Source organism: Staurois parvus, unplaced genomic scaffold (assembly GCF_062004578.1).
Source record: "Staurois parvus isolate SC_StPar_1 unplaced genomic scaffold, SC_StPar_1.0 ptg000668l, whole genome shotgun sequence".
Lineage (NCBI taxonomy): Eukaryota > Metazoa > Chordata > Amphibia > Anura > Ranidae > Staurois > Staurois parvus.
This window is the reverse complement of record NW_028318464.1, coordinates 3,645,705-3,668,429: the sequence shown is the minus strand read 5'-3', so window position 1 is coordinate 3,668,429 and position 22,725 is coordinate 3,645,705. Positions and strand designations below refer to the sequence as shown.

The 22,725-nt window shown below is 40.3% G+C and overlaps 1 protein-coding gene across 4 annotated transcripts in view; it reads right to left on the bottom strand.

Annotated features, from left to right (window-relative positions):
- TMLHE (trimethyllysine hydroxylase, epsilon) overlaps positions 1-22,725 on the bottom strand; it is a 58,968-nt gene that overhangs the window by 4,887 nt on the left and 31,356 nt on the right. For 3 of the 4 annotated variants that reach the window (XM_089651948.1, XM_089651947.1, XM_089651949.1), the window contains 5 exons: positions 18,138-18,314; positions 13,811-14,090; positions 11,089-11,208; positions 8,014-8,250; positions 740-878 (listed from right to left, as the gene is read on the bottom strand). In XM_089651948.1, coding sequence (XP_089508074.1) covers positions 740-878; positions 8,014-8,250; positions 11,089-11,208; positions 13,811-14,090; positions 18,138-18,314 — 953 coding nt within the window. Of the gene's footprint in view, positions 1-739; positions 879-4,003; positions 4,130-8,013; positions 8,251-11,088; positions 11,209-13,810; positions 14,091-18,137; positions 18,315-22,725 lie in introns of those variants that run through there. The other variant, XM_089651950.1, reaches the window with a different exon arrangement.

The window sequence follows — 22,725 nt, the reverse complement described above, 5'->3', positions numbered from 1 at the left end:
AAAAGGTTAGAGCTGGAGGAGGACAGGCAATATTATATGCTCGATGTTCGATGTGAGGAATTCGTTTGGGTGAGCCTGCAGCCGTTCATCCATCTCCTTTGATATTGCTAGCATGGGTGTCAGTGTGGAATCTGAACACAATCTGCTCATTTGATCTCTTGATATGAGATCAATGTGTTTGGTAAGAGGCTGATCTGTCTGTTGTGGCAAGCACTTGTGGACACCATAACACTTTGTTGGAAATTTTTTTTCAGCACACAGCATTTCACATTGGATTTGGGACTTTTTGCTAATTTACATTATGTACATTGACTTTTTAGCACTTTAGATGCATTTTGTGAACATTTTGTATATGAACATATTTATTTATGGTCCATTTTTGATATATTGTATTTAGCTATGGTGTTAGATTGGTTTAGTGTACAGCGCACTCAATTATTTTTTGTTTTTTCACTTTCTGGTATTCAGGAAGAGAGTAGCAGCAGTTCACTTTATTTATTCATTCATTGCAATTTATATCATATTTTGTCATTTTTATTATTTGTTGGGTGTAGTGCAGGCTCTTTTTTCACATATATTCCATAGAGAATGTTACCTAGTGAATGTTCCATGAATGTACCAGCAAGTATGTAATGCACCTAAATGATAAATTGCTTAGTAATAGGAAATGGTTCAGTGGTGAAACTCTTTATTTTGCTGTATACAGGAAGCCCTTTTTTTTAAATCTCATTTAACATACCTTTCCTGGTTTCAGTTTCACCCACAGCTCGTTTTCAGGCCTCCTTAGCTCATTGCTTAGGATTCGGTGTGCAGCATACCAATGATGCACTAAATCATGGGGCACTGTGTTGATGACAGCACGATCATAGTTGTTGTATCTGAAAACAATTTTATTTTTTGTTAAAGTAACAGGCCTTGTTCACATATTAAACCTGTAACATATCCATCTGCTATGCAGTTTTTTTTACATTAAAGTGATTGTAAAGTCTTTAAAAAAATAACAAACATGTTATACTTATTTGCTCTGTGGAATTGCACAGAGTGGCCCTGAACCTCTGGTACCTTGCCAGCGCTCTTGGCTCCTCCACTTCGCAGGGTGCCAACATAGGAAGCTGCTTCCTATCGTGGTACACCTGCATGCTCGATCCTTAGCTGTGCTGCCTGTGTCCACAGACACAGACAGCAGGGCAGGCCCCCCTTTGATTGAAAGCAGCTGGAGCCAATGGCTCCTGCTGCCCTCAGCCAAGTCTGTGAGAGCAGGGAGAAGAGGAAAGAGCTGCTACAGATGGGCACAGTACTGGATTGAGTGAGGTACGTATTGGGGGGTGGGGGGGCAATACTAATAACTAAACATGTTTTAACCTTAATGCAGAGAATGCCTTATGGTAAAAAATGTTTTGGCTTTAGAGCCACTTTTAGTCACTGCCCCCCACTCTACTCCTCTAACATTCACTGGAGTGCCAGGCTGGGAAGGGTGTTCACAGCTGGTTCCAACTCTCAGCAGGGTGCTGAAAGGCAGAGCCAGCTGTTATTCAGACAGCCAAGTGGACTGTGACAATATTATCGGGAACCTTCCTGAGACTGGCGCAGCTCTGCCCTAACAACTGATAGGTGACAATAGCTGACTGTGTGTCACAGGAGAACTAAGATAAATGTACTCCTGTGATCGCAAAGAGCAGTATGGCTAAAAATGTGTTTGGCCATGCTTCTCTTTTAAAGCCCATCTTCGGGCACATATGAAACCCCCTCCCATTTGTCCCCCACCTTCCCACTGTCCTGCAGACTGGTGTGTCATATGACTACAGATTTAAGTAAGCAGAAAATAATATTGCGGAGGTGCTGTTTGAGGATCTGCTTGCCCAAAGAACAGTTATAAATCATAGCTCCAGGCTTAAAAGGAACAGCAAAAAATTTGACATAATTTTGAACTCCAGGCAAACTGCTAAAAATATTAAATAAATACACAATTGTTTATGAGAACTGTTTTACCTGCCAAATTGTTTTATATTTCTCTCCATCCAGAGATGTACACAGCTCTGTCACACAACACAGCCCTGTCTGGCAGGGCAAGAGATTTGATTTTATCTCCTGAAGTTAAGTAACAATTACAGGTCTTGCCCCACTACCCTGTGACTATACAGTGAAAAAAGAAGCAGCAGGCTGCAGAGCTCATCTCTCTGTCTCTCTCCTCTTATTTCCTATATGCATATTTCTTGCTAGCGCATGAGCACTGCATCTCTCTCTTCAAGTTTGAGCTCTGCTGCACAGCAACTGCAAGATCCTGATACCAGGTCAAATCCAGGTACTTTCATTACCTGTAACAAAGTACATTGATATATGAATTAATAAATACAGGGCTGTATTAACTGATATCAGAATGGAGTTTAGCTTTAAGTCCCTCTCCTTCTTAACAGCATGTGCTTTGGTCTTACTCATGAACTTCCTTTAAGGTGCTCTTAGTTTGTCATCTATACAGTTGCTTCTCATATGAATATCTTACTGCTCTAGAAAACAATAGAGTGAATCAGAGAATACAACCCCTCACATGATTACATGTGAATAGGGATAATGTGGACTCAATTCTGCTTTACATTCTGACTTTATTTGTGTTTGTCCAGTAAAGGTCAGCTTGAGTTACTGAGCACTATAATCAACAGTTATTGTTATAAGCAGAGATTGGGATAATCTATAATACATGTCAAAATGAGCATCAAGCTCTACCTGCTATCTTAAGTAAAATTTAACTTATTTTAACATAATTTTGGTCCTGCCATAATAGAAGGGAGTATGTAGATTATTTTACTAAATAAATCAATAGAAAAAGCGCCACACTGTATAACAATAATAAACTGTGTGTTAGCAGCAACACCCAACCAAAAAAATATATAAGAAATAAATTTGGCTGCAGAGTATTGCTTCTGGTAGTGATATGCTGTCCTTTATGCTGATTACCATTATTGATCACCTGGACGTGATTACTATTGAAAATTACTACATCTAATACCTGGATATCGCTCACCCATCGCTCCCAGAGCACAAGCGCTATTGCTGGTCTATAATTTGATCAGCATTTAGCTCTGGTGAGTCCATCTAATTCATTTTGTGGTGGATTATTCACAGTGTTATGTATTCACAGAGGATATTCTGAGTTTGTTTTGGAATTGCACAGATTTATTATGGACACTTAATTATATGTAGATTTTTTTACCTTGAATTCTACTTGAAATACCATTCTTTTGCCTTTTTATGATTTTTATATGTCCCCCTATTCCATCCAAATTTTTCAAATTTTCATGGTTGCCACACATGATCTAAGCCAACATAAAGCCCTATGTGAGGATAAGCATGGCCACTGCAAGCAGTTTGTACGTAGTCTCATAAGAAATATATTCATGGTTTGCTAAACCCACACAACATCAAAAATGTAGATTTAGAATTTAAAATTACAGTGTCAGGTATACATTTAAATGACATGTGAATAACCTATTTTATCAACATCTTGTCTGGTATGTACAGGCATGTTTTAGCTTGTCATGGGAGAAACAGGGAGGCTGACACTGGTGACCTCTCCTTCTAAAGATTCTAGTTAAATGTATTGCTAACTTTACTGCTTGCACATGGCACAATTCAAGTTAACTAGCATCAAATGATTTCTGTTGCTTCTGCAAGCAAAGATGACATTTTCTGAAGGCGAATTCCTTATGGCCAGTAAACTAAAAGTCAGAGGGGGCCCTCTGCTGGCATTGTGGGGAAATAGTTTCACATTCTTCAACAGGACAACAGAATGGTTTTAGTCAATGTAAATATATATATATATATATATATATATATATATATATATATATATATATATATATATATATATATATATATACACACACATATATATACACACACATATATATATACACACACACACACACACACACACACATATACATACACACACATACACATATATATATATATATATATACATATACACACACACACATATACAAACCACCAGCAAAAAAACTGTTTATCTTTGAATTAAAAAAAATATATATATTATAATGCATATACATATTTACATACTTACACACATTATTTCTCTGTTTGAAAAGGAGACTAGATGTCTGTCTGCTGGCTACAAAGAAAAGTGCATAGTATAAATGTGCAATATTTAATAAATAAAAAGTTGGATTTTTGTGTTTACCATCAACCTAAGGTCAAAGGAAGTCTTAAACCTTCAGTTATACTGCCATCTACATAGGGGCTGGACACAGGTAAACAAAAAAAAAAAAAAACCCTGTAGGCCAGTACCAGGTATAACTCCTTCTACTACCAGCATGCCTCTTTTTTGTAGCAAAGCAGTATGAAGAGCGTGATGATAAACACAGAGGGGAGGACATGTGTCCCGCAACAGACTCCAAGAAAATGATTTTTCATTAAGTCTGTTTTTCTTCCATGTCCACTGAAGGACACAGGCAGTTTAAAACATTCAGTGCATTCAAAAGCAGTCCAACTGAGAAGTGAGCAACAGAAGCAAACAACCACTAAGAGGCCGTTGTGCAGTAGGAACTGGGGCTATAACTCCTTGGTCCAGAAACTGCCTGATGAAGATCAAAAGGTCACTGAGGGGACATAGGGAGGTTTGATGTTAGAAACTATGGAGGAAGAAGGGAATGAATGTAATCCTGGGACACCACCTTGTGCACCCAGGCAGTGGAAATGCAAGATGTTCAAGCATCTGCAAAAGTCAGCAGACGTACCCCTCCCACTCTGGAAAGTGGGAGAACACCTTCATGCCTAGTAGAGCTTGTTAGTAAACTTGAGAGCTTTGGAGTACTAGACCTTGTGGATGGAGACAGGGAGCCATGCTTGGGAGGTACCTCATGGTGGAAGCATGCTAAAGTGACATAGATGGATGGAGATGACTTTGCAGTCTGCTCGCTTAGCCTCCTTCTGTTGAGGAAGGTGAATGCTCCTTTTCCCAGTAGCATCCTTGATGATTACATCCAGAGTCAAACCAAAGAGACACCTCTTGAAGGCTAAGGAAACACTTTTTACAAGATGCACAGTCCAACACTTCAGCCGTAAGGCTGTATGCCTTTGCACTAACAACTGGCTAAAGTAGGATATTAACGTTGAGGCTTCTAATAGGCCAACACAGCTAAAATTCCAGACATCTGTTGCATGAGCCTAAGGAGCAGATAGTCAACAGCAGCAGTTGTTGGGTCCCTCCTAAGGAGTTTAGACCAGTCAGATATGGTTTGACAAAGTAGAATTACAACCAAAACCAGGTGTAAAGCAGAAACCGCTAAAGAAAACACAGTTCAAGGAAAGGCCTTCAACCACTAATTGGTGGATTCCTTGAATACTGGGCTATCTTCCACTGATATGATCATTGTCTAGTAAATATGAGAAATGGATAAAGATTAGAAAGGGATCATATCAGAACAAAGGCCTCACCAAACTGGTATGAGGATTGCAAACACTTAGGAGGAGGAAATAGCTTATCAGGGTGTTTCCAGCCTGCATAAAGAAACACCTGAAAGAGTGGGTGAAAAAGAAAGGCTGGAAAAACCACGGATAGAAGCAATAGGCTGATCCTCTATCTTCACAGTGGCGCACACTGCAACAAGAGCCAACACAGCCTTTTTAAATGTAGGAGAACTAGCAGGGGAATGGTGTCTCATTGAGGAAAACCTGATCAGATAGGGATTTCAGCGATTCAGAATCAGAAAAGGTTTCAGAGGCCAATGGCTCAGACACAAATAAAGCTGCAGGTAAATCATTTAGAGTAGCCTTTCTCAACCAGGGTGCCCAGGCACCCTGTGGTGCCTTGAGGTTTCTTCAGGGGTGCCTTGGCAAAATGTCTAATTTGTATAGAAGCCAGCCTGTTTTTTAGTTACACAAAGCCACAGGTTTTCATTGTGCACCATTACGACCTTCTAGCCGCCGGTGTCCTGACAACCAAGGACATCATTAGTTGATAAGGAGGATGTCAGCTGCCTGCACAGCATCCTAGTTTGACCCTCCCCTGCCCCTCTCCATCAGTCCTGGAGCCACTTTAGCTCAGTGATGGATGAAAACTGAGGGAGAAGAGAAACCCTGGAATACTACTCAGTACCAGTGTGAAAAAGTGTATTTGCTTTGGAAGAATAAATCACTGTCCTACATGTGTGGATGTCGCTGCGTTATATAAAACGATAAAAATAGTTTTTCACATTTTAGAATGGGATGCCCCTTTAAAATGATGGACAGTCTTGAGGCGCTCCATTTTAGAATGCCGTGCCTCAAGGCTGTCCATCATTTTAAAGGGTGCCTCAGGACTGCCCACAAGTTTAAAGGGTGCTTTGACTGAAAAAAAAAGTTGAGAAACACTGATATAGAGGATCTACAAGAGGCATGTGATCACAGTCAGAATATACCTGAGTAATTTGGGTCAATATGTCTTGCATGACTATGGTAAAACCGTCAGCCAAGGCAGAGGCTTCAGTCACACCCAAAGGAACACAAGATGACTCTGAGGAGAAAATGCACTTCTAAATCAGTGGAAAGCATTATTCCAGGTTACGACATGACCACTACCAGGGGGCGTGCTGCAAGTGGCCTCTGACTCATTCCATGGGATTGTGCTTTGGACACCCAGCACAGCATGACTGTCCCCGTGTCTAGATTAGGACATGTGACTACAGTCTGATAAACAACATACAAGCTCAGGGTAGCAGGCAAGGCCTTGACTACTCAAGAAACCTAAACAGCTGGTAGTAGGTGAAGCTTCGCAGCTGAAGGATCGTTAAGCCCAAGGTGACCAAAGTCACTAGACAGGAATGGAATACAAACAGGAGCAGCAGACACATGCACATCACTCCATCCAGTGGAATTACTTCGGCTATCTCCCTTCCAAGGCAAAGGTTTCAGGAAATTAAGAATAATGACCAGTGAAAGTAAGGGAGCTCCTGAGACCAGTTCTGAATGGCCTACTCAATAAGTGATTCTTCAGAGACAGGGCAAGGGTAAAGGGTATGACAGTGGCTCTGGAAAGGCTCTGCAGCTAACTTAATCAAAATCAGCAGATTCCTGTGCCTGAAGGTCACTTCTTGGTTCACTCCACATTCTCTCTAGTCCAATGTTCTCCACGTGCAATATAGTAAAAAATATAGGCTGATAGTTGTAAGTTGGTGGATAAAACCACCAGCAGTAATTGATGTAGATGAATGTTGAAGAAGAAAAAGTACCTAGAAACAAAATCTAAGGTTATTTTTACAACAGCAGAGCTAAAGTAAAGATGGCCATCTTTCTAGGACACTAGCAAAAAACTGAGGCATGCTGATAGTAGCATGCTATAACTTGGGCTGGCCTACAGTTTTTTGTTAGTCAGTGTCCAGTCCTCTGGAAAGCAGAAGTATAAGTGAATGTCTAAGACCTACTATGTCCTTCAATGGACAAAAAAAGAAATAACTACGTAGAAATAATATATATGATGGCCTCCTTCTGAAATGCTGGCTGCATGTCTCTGGTTTCAGTATACTCAGTGTCACTAGTCCTGAACAAGCACTTATCACTGAATTCAAAGTGAAGTCAGAACAACGAATAGTCATAACAGGTTAATGTCTAAAAAATGTAATTTATTGGATCTGACTGACAGACAAGGTACTTGCATTTTGGGAGTAGGAGGGGCAGACCCTGAGCAACCAGTTTGCAAAGAGCAGTCAGGCTAAAGTTTAACATTCTTACAGGATGGAAGAACACGGTGATGTTTTGCTGCCCATTCACTGTCCAATTTAAGGCTAGATTGGACCATGAACTAGGCTGTATGAGAGGCTCAATGACATGGCAGCTTCCTTGGCTGTAAAGGATAGCAGGGTTTAGTTCCACTCTAAGTAATTCATCTTTATAAATGCTGATAAATTAGGTTGTGTGCACACACAGGAGGAGGACTATACTGGTTAAAATGCAGAACTCAGCATGTAAAACAAAGTTGGTTTTCTGTAATTTTCCCTGTTTTCTACTGGTGACACTCACCTAATCATATAAAGCTCTTTATTCCAAGGATAAACATTCAGTACTGGTCCAATCCCCACCATGTGGTTGTGACTTGCTCCAACATTTTCAATGTATTCATGTTTCAGTGGCACAGTACAGAGGAGATCAAAGTCTTCAAGGTGATGTTGACGAACTTGTTCAGCAGCGTGAAAGCCATCCACCAACAGGGTGCGCCCTCCTGTGCCTTCATGCCGCAGACAGTGGAAAAGCTGCATACTAAAATTACCAGACACAGCAAATCAGTTAAAGAACTAGTAAAAAAGTAAATAAAGATATTTTACTGCTTAAGGACCACCCTATAGCAGATATACTGCTACAGGGCGGCACCTGTGCGCAGAATCATACATATATATACGTGATATTGCATTTCCGGGTAGGGACCACGTGTGACGCCATTCGCACCTGCGGATGTCAATCACCGAGTCCCAGCCGGTAATTACCCACTGGCGCCGGGTGATTACAGAGCATCTCCAACGAGGAGGAAGATTGTATATAAACTGTACAACTCAGTTGAACAACAAACTGAAATTTTTTCGGTGGAGGGAAGTAAAAATAAAAAACTAAAATAATATGGTTGCATAAGTGTGCACACCCTTAACCCCTTCACGCCTAAGGCTAAAACAAATCTTAATGCCTAGGAACAATCTTGCAACTTTGATATGCGTTAGTAAAACTGTAGATATCATCACAACTACTTTGTGCATCCAGATGAATTATACCTTGTTTTTGGGTTTTCATTTGGTGGTAAATGGTAATGGATATCTCCTGATTTTTTATTATCAAAAGGAAATCTGGCCCAAAATAGTAAAAAAAATATATATTTTTTTAAATTTAGCTGTGTGTTTGTTACTACCATAACCTACAACCAAAGAATAACCCAAAATAAATTTTCCAGCTCTTGACGATTGCAGTGATACCATATATGTGTATGTTATTTGTTGTTTGTACCCACAGAACAGCCAAAAAACAATAGTGTGCATTCTGGGTTTTTCCTACTACCTAAAACACACTGACACTAACTGACACCGATACCAAGTTAACAATTTTTTTTTTTTAAATCCTGACCTTTGACCCTGACCCAAACACTAACCCGGGCACTGAACTAGATCAAACCTTGATCTAGGTATTTTTATTTTAGTTTTTAATATGTATTTATCTATCTTTTTTTTTTAACAAGCAATTTTATTTTCCCTCTATGCAAGGAGAGATTCAGAGAGGAAAAAAAAAAAAAAACAAGTGGGGCGGGCTGTAGTGACTGATCACTGTGATAGCCAATCAGAGGCTATTAAAGTGATCATGTGGTCTGGAATTGGGGGTCCCGGGTCTCAATTGTTAGAACGGGACCCGGGGCTCTCAATGACACCACGGTCTGTGCTGGGAGCGCTATGCGTGGCACACTCCCAGCACAAAGACAGGTACGCAAATATGCAGCCCCACGGAAAAAAGCCCAGTTCTGTGAGGCCGCACATTTGTGTTACGTCGGCATGAAGGGGTTAAACTAATACTTTGTTGAAGCACCTTTTGATTTTATTACAGCACTCGGAATTTTTGGGTATGAGTCTATCAGCAAGGCACATCTTGACTTGGCAATATTTGCCCACTCTTCCTTGTTAAAACACTCCCAAATCTGTCAGATTGTGAGGACATCTCCTGTGCTCAGCCCTCTTCAGATCACCCCACAGATGTTTGATCAGATTCAGGTCTGGGCTCTGACTGGGGCATTCCAAACTTTAATCTTCTTCTGGTGAAGCCATTCCTTTGTTGATTTGGATGTATGCTTTGGGTCGTTGTCATGCTGAAAGATGAGTTCCTCTTCATGTTCAGCTTTCTAGCAGAAGCCTGAAGGTTTTGTGCCAATATTGACTGGTATTTGGAACTGTTTATAATTCCCTCTGCCTTGACTAAGGCCCCAGTTCCAGCTGAAGGAAAAACAACCCCAAAGCAAGATGCTGTCACCACCATGCTTCACTGTGGGTATGGTGTTCTTTTGGTGCAGTGCAGTGTTGTGTTGTTTTTGCGCCAAACATATCTTTTGTAATTATGGCCAAAAAGTTCAACCTTGGTTTCATCAGACCATAACACATTTTTCCACAAGCTTTTGGGAGACTTCAGATGTATTTTTTAAAAATTTAGCCAGGCTTGGATGTATTTCTTCGTAAGAAAAGGCTTCCGTCTTGTCACTCTACCCCATAGCCCAGACATATGAAGAATACGGGAGATTGTTGTCACATGTACCACACAGCCAGTACTTGCCTGATATTCCTGCAGCTCCTTTAATGTTACTGTAGACCTCTTGGCAGCCTCCCAGACCAGTTTTCTTCTCGTCTTTTCATCAATTTTGGAGGGACGTCCAGTTCTCGGTAATGTCACTGTTGCGCCATATTTTCACCACTTGATGACTGTCTTCACTGTGTTCCATGGTATATCTAATGCTTTGGAAATTCTTTTGTACCCTTCTCCTGACTGATACCTTTTAACAATCTCTCTGATGCTTTGGAAGCTCTCTGTGGACCATGGCTTTTGCTGTAGGATGCGACCAAGAAAATGTCAGGAAAGACCTACTAGAACAGCTGAACTTTATTTAGGGTTAATCAGAGGCACTTTAAAATAATGGCAGGTGTGTACTGACTCCTATTTAACATGATTTTAAATGTTATTGCTTAATTTTGAACATGGCTGCATCCACAGTTAAAAGGGGGTGCACACTTATGCAACCACATTATTTTAGTGTTTTTATGTTCACCCCCCTCTAAAAGATTTCAGTTTGTTGTTCAGCTGAGTTGTACAGTTTCATTTGTTTACATCACAGAAACCTGACATTTTAACAGGGGTGTGTAGACTAATATCCACTGCACATATTTGTTAATGTTCCCCTTTAAAACTAATTTATTTGAATGTTATTTGCATTTCTACCTAATAACTCTTCAATAGGTTTTGCAAGCATAACAAATAGATTTTAGACGGAAGTTTGATGTGCTGCACAGATTATATGCACAATGATAGGATGCATTATTAGGCATTTAGCTTGTTTTATGTATAGTCTATCAAACTCACCCACAGGGTTCCTGGAAGTAGGTGGTATCTGTGTGCCGATCAAGGGCCAATTTTGTGTAGGCTGTGTCTCCCCGGGAGAAGTCAGATGTGAGGTCCCACATTTTACCATAGATTGTCTCCCTAAATAAAAACAGAGACATTTGTACCATCAACAAAGCTGCAATTCAATTATGTACCCCAAAGTCATGATGTCAGGTGATCATATACAAGCCAATTTAAAAATGAACTCCAGCACTACATAACCCCCAGCAACAATAGATCCTCCACCAGCAACAGTATAGCTCGCCAGCATCAATAGAACCCCCCCCCCCCCCGGTAAAACAGATATCCTTCAGCATCAATAGATTCCCCAGCAACCAGCATCAATGGACCCTGCAGTACATCCCACCACCCCTTGCCATTACATACACTTAGTGCTGAAGGTGCCATTCCCCCGCAGTCTTGCTGAAAAAGAGCCCTGAGTATAATTCAGACTGGGAGAGAGAATGGCCAATAAGGCTCTTCTTTTTTTTTTTTAATTCTTTATTTAATGGTATGCAACAGAAACAATAAAATGGCAACTTCACATATTACATAGACAGTTCGGGATAACAGATGCAGAATCTAAGAACAAGTGTAATGCTCTGTTAACAAATCCGCCTATGATAGCGGAACAAAAAAACTGTGGTAAACGGACAGCAAGCCACCAATCTACATTAGCAGTGGTTAGAAACTTTGTGTAGTGAGACACACTGTCATCAGCACGTCCTTAGTGAAGGGTCCCTTGAACAGTCGCTTAGAGCCATTGGTATCTGAGGTGAAGTCTAAAGTGAGGTAGCCTACCACCATCTTAGTATACCAGGTTTTTGTTATATATTATAAAGATAAAGAGGATAAAGAGCTATGAGAAAGGGAAAAAGTATAGAGGAAGGGGGATGGAGGATAAAAGAGGGGAAAAAAAAAGAAAAAAAAAAAAAAGGGAAGGGAGGCGGAGGCTCTTCTTTATACACATGTGGTAACAGAGAACTAGGGTGAGCCGAGCTGATGACTTAGTGTTTTGTTGCTTCTTCATTATCCAATCAGTGGCCTACAAAGCTGAAACAAACCTTGGTAATATGTGATTAAGAAGGCAAAGGCAGATGTAAAAGAAAGGCTTATGTTCAAGACACAAATTACTTGACAGAAAAATCTGCTCTACACTTTACGAAGTTCAATGGTCACAGTGTATGCTCTCATTTTATAACATCAGCATTGTCATAGCAGTAAAAACAATAGTGACTCCTGTACTGACTCTGCCTCCTAAAACCCTCCTCTGAGCACCTCTATAATTCAGAAGGAAGGCTCTGTGAAATGCACTACACAGCAGTTCCAACTCACAGGGCATAACGTGTCACAGAATTCAAGAAAGAGGGGAACTTCACAAAGTTAAGTTTACAAAGATCACTGATAAGAGTAGGCTAAATAAATAAATGAAATACAATGTGCAAATTAATATATGATTTTACATTTTGACCATAGCTACTCTTTAAATGCTTCAAAAGGTATATAGATAGCTTTACCTTTCAATGTGTATGGTTAGACAATAATTAGAATAGAATTCAGCCTGGTCAATTCTGCTGTGGAAAATCTTATTTTGCCTTGAATTTAAAAAATGTAAGACATGACTTGATTAAATCAGGTGATGTCATAGCAAGAATCAAGGTTAGTTGGGTTTCAGCAGAGAGAGCAAGCATTATGTTTGGAAATCTTTGTGGATAATCTTTAATCATTCCTTTTCTTTTATCATTCATTTTACTTTGGACACTGCATATGTGTTAAACTGTAATGAAGATCAACAGGTATTCTACAAATGCTAGAATATCTCACTCCCCATCCATCTCAGTCAGAAATCTACCTTTCTATGGCTTCCAACAATTTTCCAAAATAAATTCAGGGGTGTGGACATTTTTTTTTTAAAAAATTACTTGTCCAGGGACTAAATCAGGGTCCCAATCTGCTTGTCCCTCATGACAATCTACTTGTCCTGCTAAAAAACACAAACTGTATTTAAATCTGAGGTGATTTTATGATCGTCTGGGGCTTTTAAAGATGAAAAGGGCCTTGTGGCAATTTAAATGTTTAATATTTGTAACATTGCGCTGTTTATCTCCTTCTCACCTCCCTGCCTGTCTCCAGCACTGCACAGTCTTTTAGATTCTGCATGTCTCCTTTGTGTTCAACTGAATGTAATGCAGTGCACATAGTACCGCATTATATTCTTTCCCAGCCATCTGTCAACGGGGACCCGGAAGTGACATCATACAACCTCACTTCCTGGTCACAGGAAGAAGGGGAGGAGAACGGAAGTGTGTCTGCTCTACTCCCTCCCCACTACATGCCAGCACCTGCTGAGCTAATCCATGGCCCGCAGATGGGCAAGAGGAGCCCAGGAGACATAGCAGGGTGGGTTTGGGGGCTGCCAACTTAGCGAGGTGTTCCACCTAGCAAGTAAGCCCTGGTAAATGGAAACAAAAACGACCTGCCCTAGCGCATGGCACTGCATGTCCCGGGCGTCGGGTGAAACAAATCTCACATCCCTGAATATACTTTTATTCAGTACAATAGCAAGATTTTATTGGAAACGTTTATGTGCCAAGCTCATGATCAGACAAATATTTGGATAGAAAGTGTGATAGAAGATGATGGTTATAGGAATACCCACATCACAGAAATATACAGTATATGCAGGCTTAGTTCTAGTTACCGGATATGACTAATTCTCTGTGCAGCCCTCTCTGTATCCTCCCGGGTTGCTGGAACATCATCAACAAAGGCGATGCCATACAGTAAGAAGTTCTTCAGAAAGTCTTTAAGTCCTTCATTTGTTTCAAGGAAATCAAAGTAGCTGATAGATGGCACATTTGCTTCCTTGTAAGTATTCGCATTCCATAAAATTCGAGGCTGAACAAGTTGCTGTTTCTGTCCTTCATAGCTATTCTGTGATAACCATTCTAACCCATATCTGGTCATGTGCCCATCTGGCCCTATCAAATGTGAAAACAAAACATTACTTTACTAATAATCAAAAGGACCGATCTTACTCTTTGCACATAAAGCCCTGATCAGTTCAAGTACCAAGAAATTACAGTTGTGCTCAACAGTATGCATACCCTGGCAGAAATTGTGAAATTTTGGCATTGATATTGAAAATATGATTGATCATGATAAATAACTTTCATTTAAGGACAGTGATCATGTGAAGCCATTTATTATCACATAGTTGTTTGGCTCCTTTTTAAATAATAACAGAAATCACCCAAATGGCCATGATCAAAGGTTTACATACCCTGGAATGTTTGCCCTTGGTACAGATACACAAGGTGGCACACACAGGTTAAAATGACAATTAAAGGTTAATTTCCTACATCTGTATCTTTCTAAATTGCAATTAGTGCCTGTGTATAAATAGTCAATGAGTTTGTCAGCTCTCACATGGATGCACTGAGCAAGCTAGATACTGAGCCATGGGGAGCAGAAAAGAACTGTCAAAAGACCTGCAGAACTTTATAAAGATGGAAAATTATAGACAAAGATTTCCAAAGCCTTGAATATGCCAATCATTACTGTTCATTAATTTATTAAGAAGTGGAAAATTCAGGGATCTCTTAATACCAAGCCAAGGTCAGGTAGAACAAGAAAGATTGCAGCCATCATTGCCAGAAGAATTGTTGGATACAAAGAAAAACCCACAGGTAACCTCAGGAGAAATACAGGCTGATTTGGAAAAAGACAATGTGTTTTTTCAAAGAGCACAATATGGACGATACTTGAACAAAAATTAAGTGCATGGCTGTGTTGCCAGAAAGAAGCCTTTACTGCACCAATGCCACAAAAAAAGCACAGCTACAATATGACCTACAACATCTTGACATGCCTCACAGCTTCCGGCACATTCTTCTTCACTGTAATCTGAAGTGAAGAGACCAAAATAGAGCTTTATGGTCACAACCATAAGTACTATGTTTAGAGAGGGATCAACAAGAGCTATAGCAACAAGAATAGCATCCCCACTGTGAAGCATGGTGGTGGCTCACTGATGTTTTGGGGGTGTGAGCTCTAAAGCCACAGGGAATCTTGTGAGAATTGATGGCAAGATGAATGCAGTATGTTACCAGAAAATACTGGCAGACAATTTGCATTCTTCTGAACGAAAGCTGTGCACAAGGCCAAGTTGACCCTTCAGTGGTTACAGCAGAAAAAGATGAAGTTTCTGGAGTGGCCAATCTCCTGACAATGCGCTGTTATTGATGCTAAAAGGGGAAACACACAGTATTAAGAACGAACGGTATGCAGACTTTTGAACAGGGCTCATTTCATTTGTTTCCTTGTTGACATATTTTATTTTAGGATTGTGCCTTTCTGTGACCTACAGTTGAATATGAATCCCATTAGAAAGAAATGTGTTTTGCCCGCTCACTCATGTTTTCTTTAACCATTAGCCGCCCGCCCAATGGCCGTTTGGCGGCTTCAAAAGTGCTTCGGCATTCCGGGTGCACGCCATTTGGCGTGCTCCCGCACATGCACAGTTTGAGCTAATGCAGAGCCGCGCAGCGGCGCGATCTGTCACCGGCCGTGTACCTTGGACACAGCCGATGACAGATCTGAGTACCGGCCCCCGTTGCTGGTACTATGTGACCTGCTGTGACCAATCACAGCAGGTCACATGACAGTTGTATACAATGGATGGCTTCATTCATGCCATCCATTGTATACTAGTGCCTAGCTGTGAATGGTCACAGCTAATCACATGCACATGTCATGTGATTAGCTGTGGCCAAATCACAGCTAAGCACAAAAAAAAAAAAAAAACCTGAATGAATCGATTTCATTCAGGCAAATGCTTGCTTATAGCAAAGTAATTCTTTGCTATAAGCAAATTGTGTAAAAAAACAAAAAAACAAAATACTGATCACTTCCCAAAAGTAGTACAATGTTACTATGTAACATTGTACTACTTTGGTCATAGTAAAATATGAAAAAAAAAATCTTAAAAAAAAAAATAAAAAAAAGTAATAAAAAATTAAAAATAAAAAAAAAAAAAAAATAAAAAAATATATATATTTTTTTCATACTGTCACCAGTCAGTGTCCCTGTTCACCGCCATGCCAGTTATATGATGACGCTGTACTGCACTGGTGACCGTATGTAAAAAAAAAAAAAAAATAGTGAAAATAATTTTTTTAATTTTTTAATTTTCCGAAAAATGACAAAAAAAATACAACTTCAAAAAACTCGCCATGCCTCTTATGAAGTACGTCAGACTGTCTACTCTGCAAAAAGGGGTCATTTGGGGATATCTGTACTATTCTGACATTCTTGGACCTCAAGAAATTAGATTGGCTGTCAGTACTTCAGGATTGATCAATATTCAGATATACACCATAGTTTGTGAACTCTATAACTTTCCTACAAACTAAATAATACATCCTAATTTGGGTTATTTTCACCAAAGACATGTAGCAGAATACATCTCGGCCTAAATTTATGAAGAACAATTATTTATTTGTAAACTTTTATAACAGAAACAAAGAAAAACTTGTTTTTTTTTCAAAACTTTTGGTCTTTTTTTGTTAATTTAGCAAAAAATAAAAACCCCAGCGGTGATTAAATACCACCAAAAGAAAGCTCTAGTTGTGTGAAGAAAATGATAAAATTTTAGTTTGGGTACAATGTTGTATGACCGCGCAATTGTCATTCAAAGTGTGAGAGCGCTGAAACGTGAAAAATGGCCTGGGCAGGAAGGTGTAAAATTGCACGGTATTGAAATGGTTAAAAATGGTACATACTATACCAATTCTCCAATGGTATGCAAATTTTTGAGCACAACTGCACATGCAAAATCATACCACATTGGTCCAGGACTCCAGCCATCAATGCTAAACCATTCCCGCTACAGAGCACATTTGCTAGTGATGCAAGACACATAAGGGTACACTTTTACATGTGTTTTGGGATTGCCCTTTAATTTGCCCGTTGTGGCAACAAGTTTTACATTTAATACAACAACTTACAGACATATCTCTTTTCGATAATCCTGCGGTGGTTCTACTGAATATGACCCTTGTCTAGAAAAAAAGTAATTACTTATTCATCTTTTGAAAGCTGTGAGAGCCTGCATTCCAAGCATGTTGAAACAACAGACCCCCCTACAGTATCACAGTGGTTTTCCAAGGTGAATAATATAAAATGGATAGAACACATACTTCAGCCTTTACAAACCTGAAGCACATATGACTAGATGAGAACAGTTCAAACTATCCTCTAAATTCTTACCCGTCACCATGTACACTCCTGGTGACTCTTCTTCTGGACACCTACTTTGTCCTAAGCCGACCAGGAAGTGTTGCGAGCCACCAGCAGAGCCCGGAAGAGCCTTCCAGGGATCTACAGTCAGCAGGATCGGACTGGAATCAGACAGTGGTGCTTGTAGCTAAGTGAGCACTCTTCTTGCTGTTTGTGAACTGATTACTTGTGGAAATAAAAGTTTGTTGTTTGTGCTACACTTAGATGTTGCTGTATCCCTTCTTCCATTTTGTCTTCACACAGAGTATTTTCTAGCTCTTACTGAAACAGCTGCCATTGAGTCAAGCTTTTTGTGAACCTTTGGATTCATTGGACGTTAAAGCAGAGCTCCACCCAGAAGGGGAAGTTCCTCTTTAAGGACCCATCCCCCGCTCCCCGTTAAGGATTGGCACCTATGGGGAATGGGTGCCCGATTTTGACAAGTACCCACTCCCACTTCAACCACCTATGCGATCGGAAGCAGAGGTTCTCTAAGCAGTCTTCTGTGACATGTGAAAAGTCCCAGAAGACTGTGGGCCCATTCACAATGCGCAACGGTGCTCGCCCATGCGCAGTGGGCACCTGGTTGTGAATCCGCACGCTATCAGAGCCAGGTGTCCACACTTAAGATGCCAGAGGACAGAGGATGGCCGGTTTTTGTAGCTGTCGACTTTTATTTTTGCATCCACATCTTTCCCAATATACAATGAAAAGGCTCTTATAATGGGGATGCATATTCCCAAACTTACATGTTAGATATATGGTGGTCTCATCTACTCGGACCTGTGCAGGTCTGATGTCCAGTTCTACGCTGGCTGTGTCCAAACTACGCTGGTTGGTTTTGGGGTTGTAACAAGAAGCCGAGCGGCAGTGATCCCGCAACCACACGTAGTCAAAACGCATACAGGTTCCAGAATAAAGCAGTTCTATTTAAACAAACACAGATAGTAAAATAGTTATCCAGTTGTAGTACATTTATTTCATTCCACATTCATTACTGATTTACGTAGAACTTGGTATTAGATGTTATGTTATTAACTAAGGAAGGTTAAAGGTAATCACTTTGGTGTGTGTGTGTGTATATATATATATATATATATATATATATATACATACACACACACACACACACACACACACACACACACAGTGCCTTGAAAAAGTGTATTCATACCCCTTGGAATTTTCCACCTTTTGTCATGTTACAACCAAAAATGTAAATGTATTTTATTATTAGGATTTTATGTGACAGACAAGCACAAAGTGGCACATAATTGTGAAGCAGAAGGAAAATAACTGGTTTTCAAAATTTTTTCACAAATAAAGATATGAAAAGTGCGGCATGCATTTGTATTCAGCCCCCCCCCCCCCGAGTCAATCTTTGTAGAACCACCTTTCGCTGAAATTACAGCTGCATGTCTTTTTGGGCATCTCTCTACCAGCTTTGCACATCTAGAGAGTGACATTTTTGCCCATTCTTCTTTGCAAAATGGCTAAAGCTCTGTCAGATTGGATGGAGAGTGTCTGTGAACAGCAATTTGCAAGTCTTGTCATAGATTCTCATTTGGATTTTGACTGGGCCATTCTAACACATGAATATGCTTTGATCAAAACCATTCCATTGTAGCTCTTGCTGTATGTTTAGGGTCGTTGTCCTGCTGGAAGGTGAACCTCCACCCCAGTCTCGAGTCTTTTGCAGACTCTTAACAGGTTTTCTTCTACGACTGCCCTGTATTTGGCTTCATCCATCTTCCCATCATCTCTGACCAACTTTCTTCTCCCTGCTGAAGAAAAGCATCCCCACAGCATGATGCTGCCACCACCATGTTTCACGGTGGGGCTGGTGTGTTCAGGGTGATGTGCAATGTTATTTTTCCACCACACATAGTGTTTTGCTTTTAGGCCAAAAAGTAAAATTTTGTTCTCATCTGACCAGAGCACCTTCTTCCACATGTTTGCTGTGTCCCCCACATGGCTTCCCCCAAACTGCAAATGGGACTTCTTATGGTTTTCTTTCAACAATGGCTTTCTTCTTGCCATTTTTCCATAAAGGACAGATTTGTGGAGTGGACAGATCCTCCCACCTGAGCTGTATGTTGCTACTTCTTTTGTGCAGACTGTGGTTTTTGTGACCTTACCACATATGGTCACATTCATTACCTAAAAAAAGTTATGACCAGACTGGTTAAAACCAGTCATTTGGTAGAACTGGTTAAAAATAGTTCAAACCCCCCACATATACAAAAGAACAAAGAAGACCCTCAGAGACTCGTCTAAGACAGATTAGTGAATGTGCCTAGAACCTTGAGAAGACTGGCAACTCCACGACTTTCTGAAGTTTGCAGACGTTGAGGGGCTCCCTGGTTTGAATTGAAGCTGTGTTTCTCCAATATATCATCTGTACTCCATCTCTAACTGAAGCTAAGCAAATGTCTTTTATTACTTTACTACTTGTGATTTGTTATAATTATTACACTACATCCACAAATCTGGGTAATTATATGAACCTGTTAATAAATAACTAACTGTAACAAGGAATTTAACCTTTTGTCACACTGGTGGCTTTAAACAGACAAGGTTAAATGATTTGCAAACCAGACTGTCTGTTTCCCTTAGGAATCAATCAAATTTTTCAATTGAGGCATTGTAGAAAAACGGCAATAACTGTATTTGCTGCAATCGGTAGTACAGACCTTTCTTGCTTCTGAAATTTTAACAAAGGAAGAACTTAGTTCTTTTCATATATGTACATTGTAAAAATGACTTTTCAAAGGGGAAGTTACACAGGAAGCGTGGAGGGTCTTTAGAAAAACAACATAATATTTCGCAATTAGTTCTTATTTCATGAGCACGCGTTTATCAACTCAAACAGACTGTGTATCAGGCTGTTACAAAACATCAGCAACCTTCATTTCATCTGGGACAATCTGACAGGGTATGCTATCAAAAAAATGCACACTACACTTTTCACATATTTATTTGTAAAAAATTTGGAAAGCCATTTATCATTTTCCCTCCACTTCACAATTATGTACCATTTTGTGTTGGTCTATTACATAAAATCCCAATAAAATACATTTATGTTTTTGGTTATAACATGATAAAATGTGGAAAATGTCAAGGACTATGAATACTTTTTCAAGGCACTGTACTCAGCACTATGCTGTATGCAGAGGCTTAACAAAAAAAAGCCACCCCTCTCAGATCAGAAAGTGCTGCATACAGTTTATGGACCACTGATACACATGGCCTGGAGATTATGCTTGGCAAAATCAGACTCTGCAGTGTGGATTTGTAATAATATGATCATTGTAACTGTTTTGTATTTGTACATATGTACAAAAAATTTCAGTATTTTTTCAATTAAAGGTTTTACACTGTCAGATTCTCTTTTTTCTTTTTGCTTGACTGTGCATTAAAAGGCTAAGCCCCTGTTAGAGAAGCAGTTGGTGGAGGAAGCCAAGAGGGTGACTGAAGGTAACTTAAACAGAGACCACAGGAGTGACCGAGGACGATCTGGATCCTTTGCCAATGGAGATGAGGAGAGTGCGAAGACGGTTTTTAACTCTGGCAGCTGAAAAGCTAGAAGTCATATTGCTCTGGTGAGTGGGGATGCACTAATAAGGGGGCACGCTCACCATCATGTGTGCAATAGGTGGAAAAAGGCAGTGGCTATTTTACAGTTGGCTCAGTTTGAGCATGGAGCACTTTACATACAGTTGCAAGAAAAAGTATGTGAACCCCTTGGGATTACGTGGAGTTTTGCATGAATTGGGCATAAAATGTGCTCTGAACGTCATCTAAGTCACAACAATAGAAGAACACAGGCTGCTGAACATAATACTACACAAACATTAGATGTTGCCATGGTTTTATTGCACATAACATGTAAACATTCACAGTGCAGGGAGGAAAAAGTATGTGAAGCCCTAGCTTAATGACTTCTCCCAGAGCTAATTGGAGCCAGGAGTCAGCCAACCTTGACTCCAATCAGTGTGATGATATTGGATGTGTTGCTGACAGCTGTCCTGCCCTTAAAAAACACACACCTGTTTTGGGTTTACTGGTTTCAAGAAGCACTGTCTGATGTGAACCATGCCTCGCAGAAAAGAGCTCTCAGAAGACCTACAATCAAGAATTGTTGACTTGCATGAAGCTGGAAAGGGTTACAAAAGTATCTCCAAAAGCCTTGATGTTCATGTGTCCACGGTAAGACAGACTGTCTACAAATGGAGAAAGTTTAGCACTGTTGCTACTCTCCCTAGGCGTGGTCGTCCTGTAAAAATGACTGCAAGAGCACAGCGCAGAATGCTGCATGAGGTAAAGTAGAATCCCAGAGTGTCAGCTAAAGACCTACAGAAATCTCTGGCACATGCTAACATTTTTGTTGACACATCTACAATAAGGAAAACATTAAACAAGAATGGAGTACATGGGAGGACACCACGGAGGAAGCCATTGCTGTCCAAAAAGAATATTGCAGCATGCTTGAAGTTTGCAAAAGAGCACCTGGATGTTCCACAGCACTACTGGCAAAATATACTGTGGACAGATGAAACCAAGATTGAGTTGTTTGGGAAGAACACACAACACTATGTGTGGAGAAAAAAAGGCACAGCACACCAACATCAAACCTCATCCCCACTGTAAAACATGGCGGAGGGAGCATCATGGTTTGGGGCTGCTTTGCTGCCTCAGGGCCTGGACGGATTGTTGTCATTGATGGGAAAATGAATTCCAGAGTTTATCAAGACATTTTGCAGGAAAACGTAGGACCATCTGTCCGCCAACTGAAGCTCCGCAGAGGATGGGTGATGCAACAGGACAATGACCCAAAGCATACAAGTAATTCAACAAAACAATGGCTGCAACAGCACAGAATACGCCTTCTGGAGTGGCCCAGTCAGAGTCCTGACCTCAACCCGATTGAAATGCTGTGGCATGACCTTAAGAGAGCGATTCACACCAGACATCCCAAGAATATTGCTACACTGAAACAGTTTTATGAAGAGGAGTGGTCCAAAATTACTCCAGATCGTTGTGCAGGTCTGATCTGCAACTACAGGAAACGTTTGGTTGAGGTTATTGCTGCCAAAGGAGGGTCAACCAGTTATTAAGTCCAAAGGTTCACATACTTTTTCCTCCCTGCACTGTGAATGTTTATTTGTTATGTGCAATTAAACCATGGCAACATCTAATATTTGTGTAGTATTATGTTCAGCAGACTGTGTTCTCCTATTGTTGTGACTTAGATGACGTTCAGAGCACATTTTATGCCCAATTCATGCAAAACTCCACGTAATCCCAAGGGGTTCACATACTTTTTCTTGCAACTGT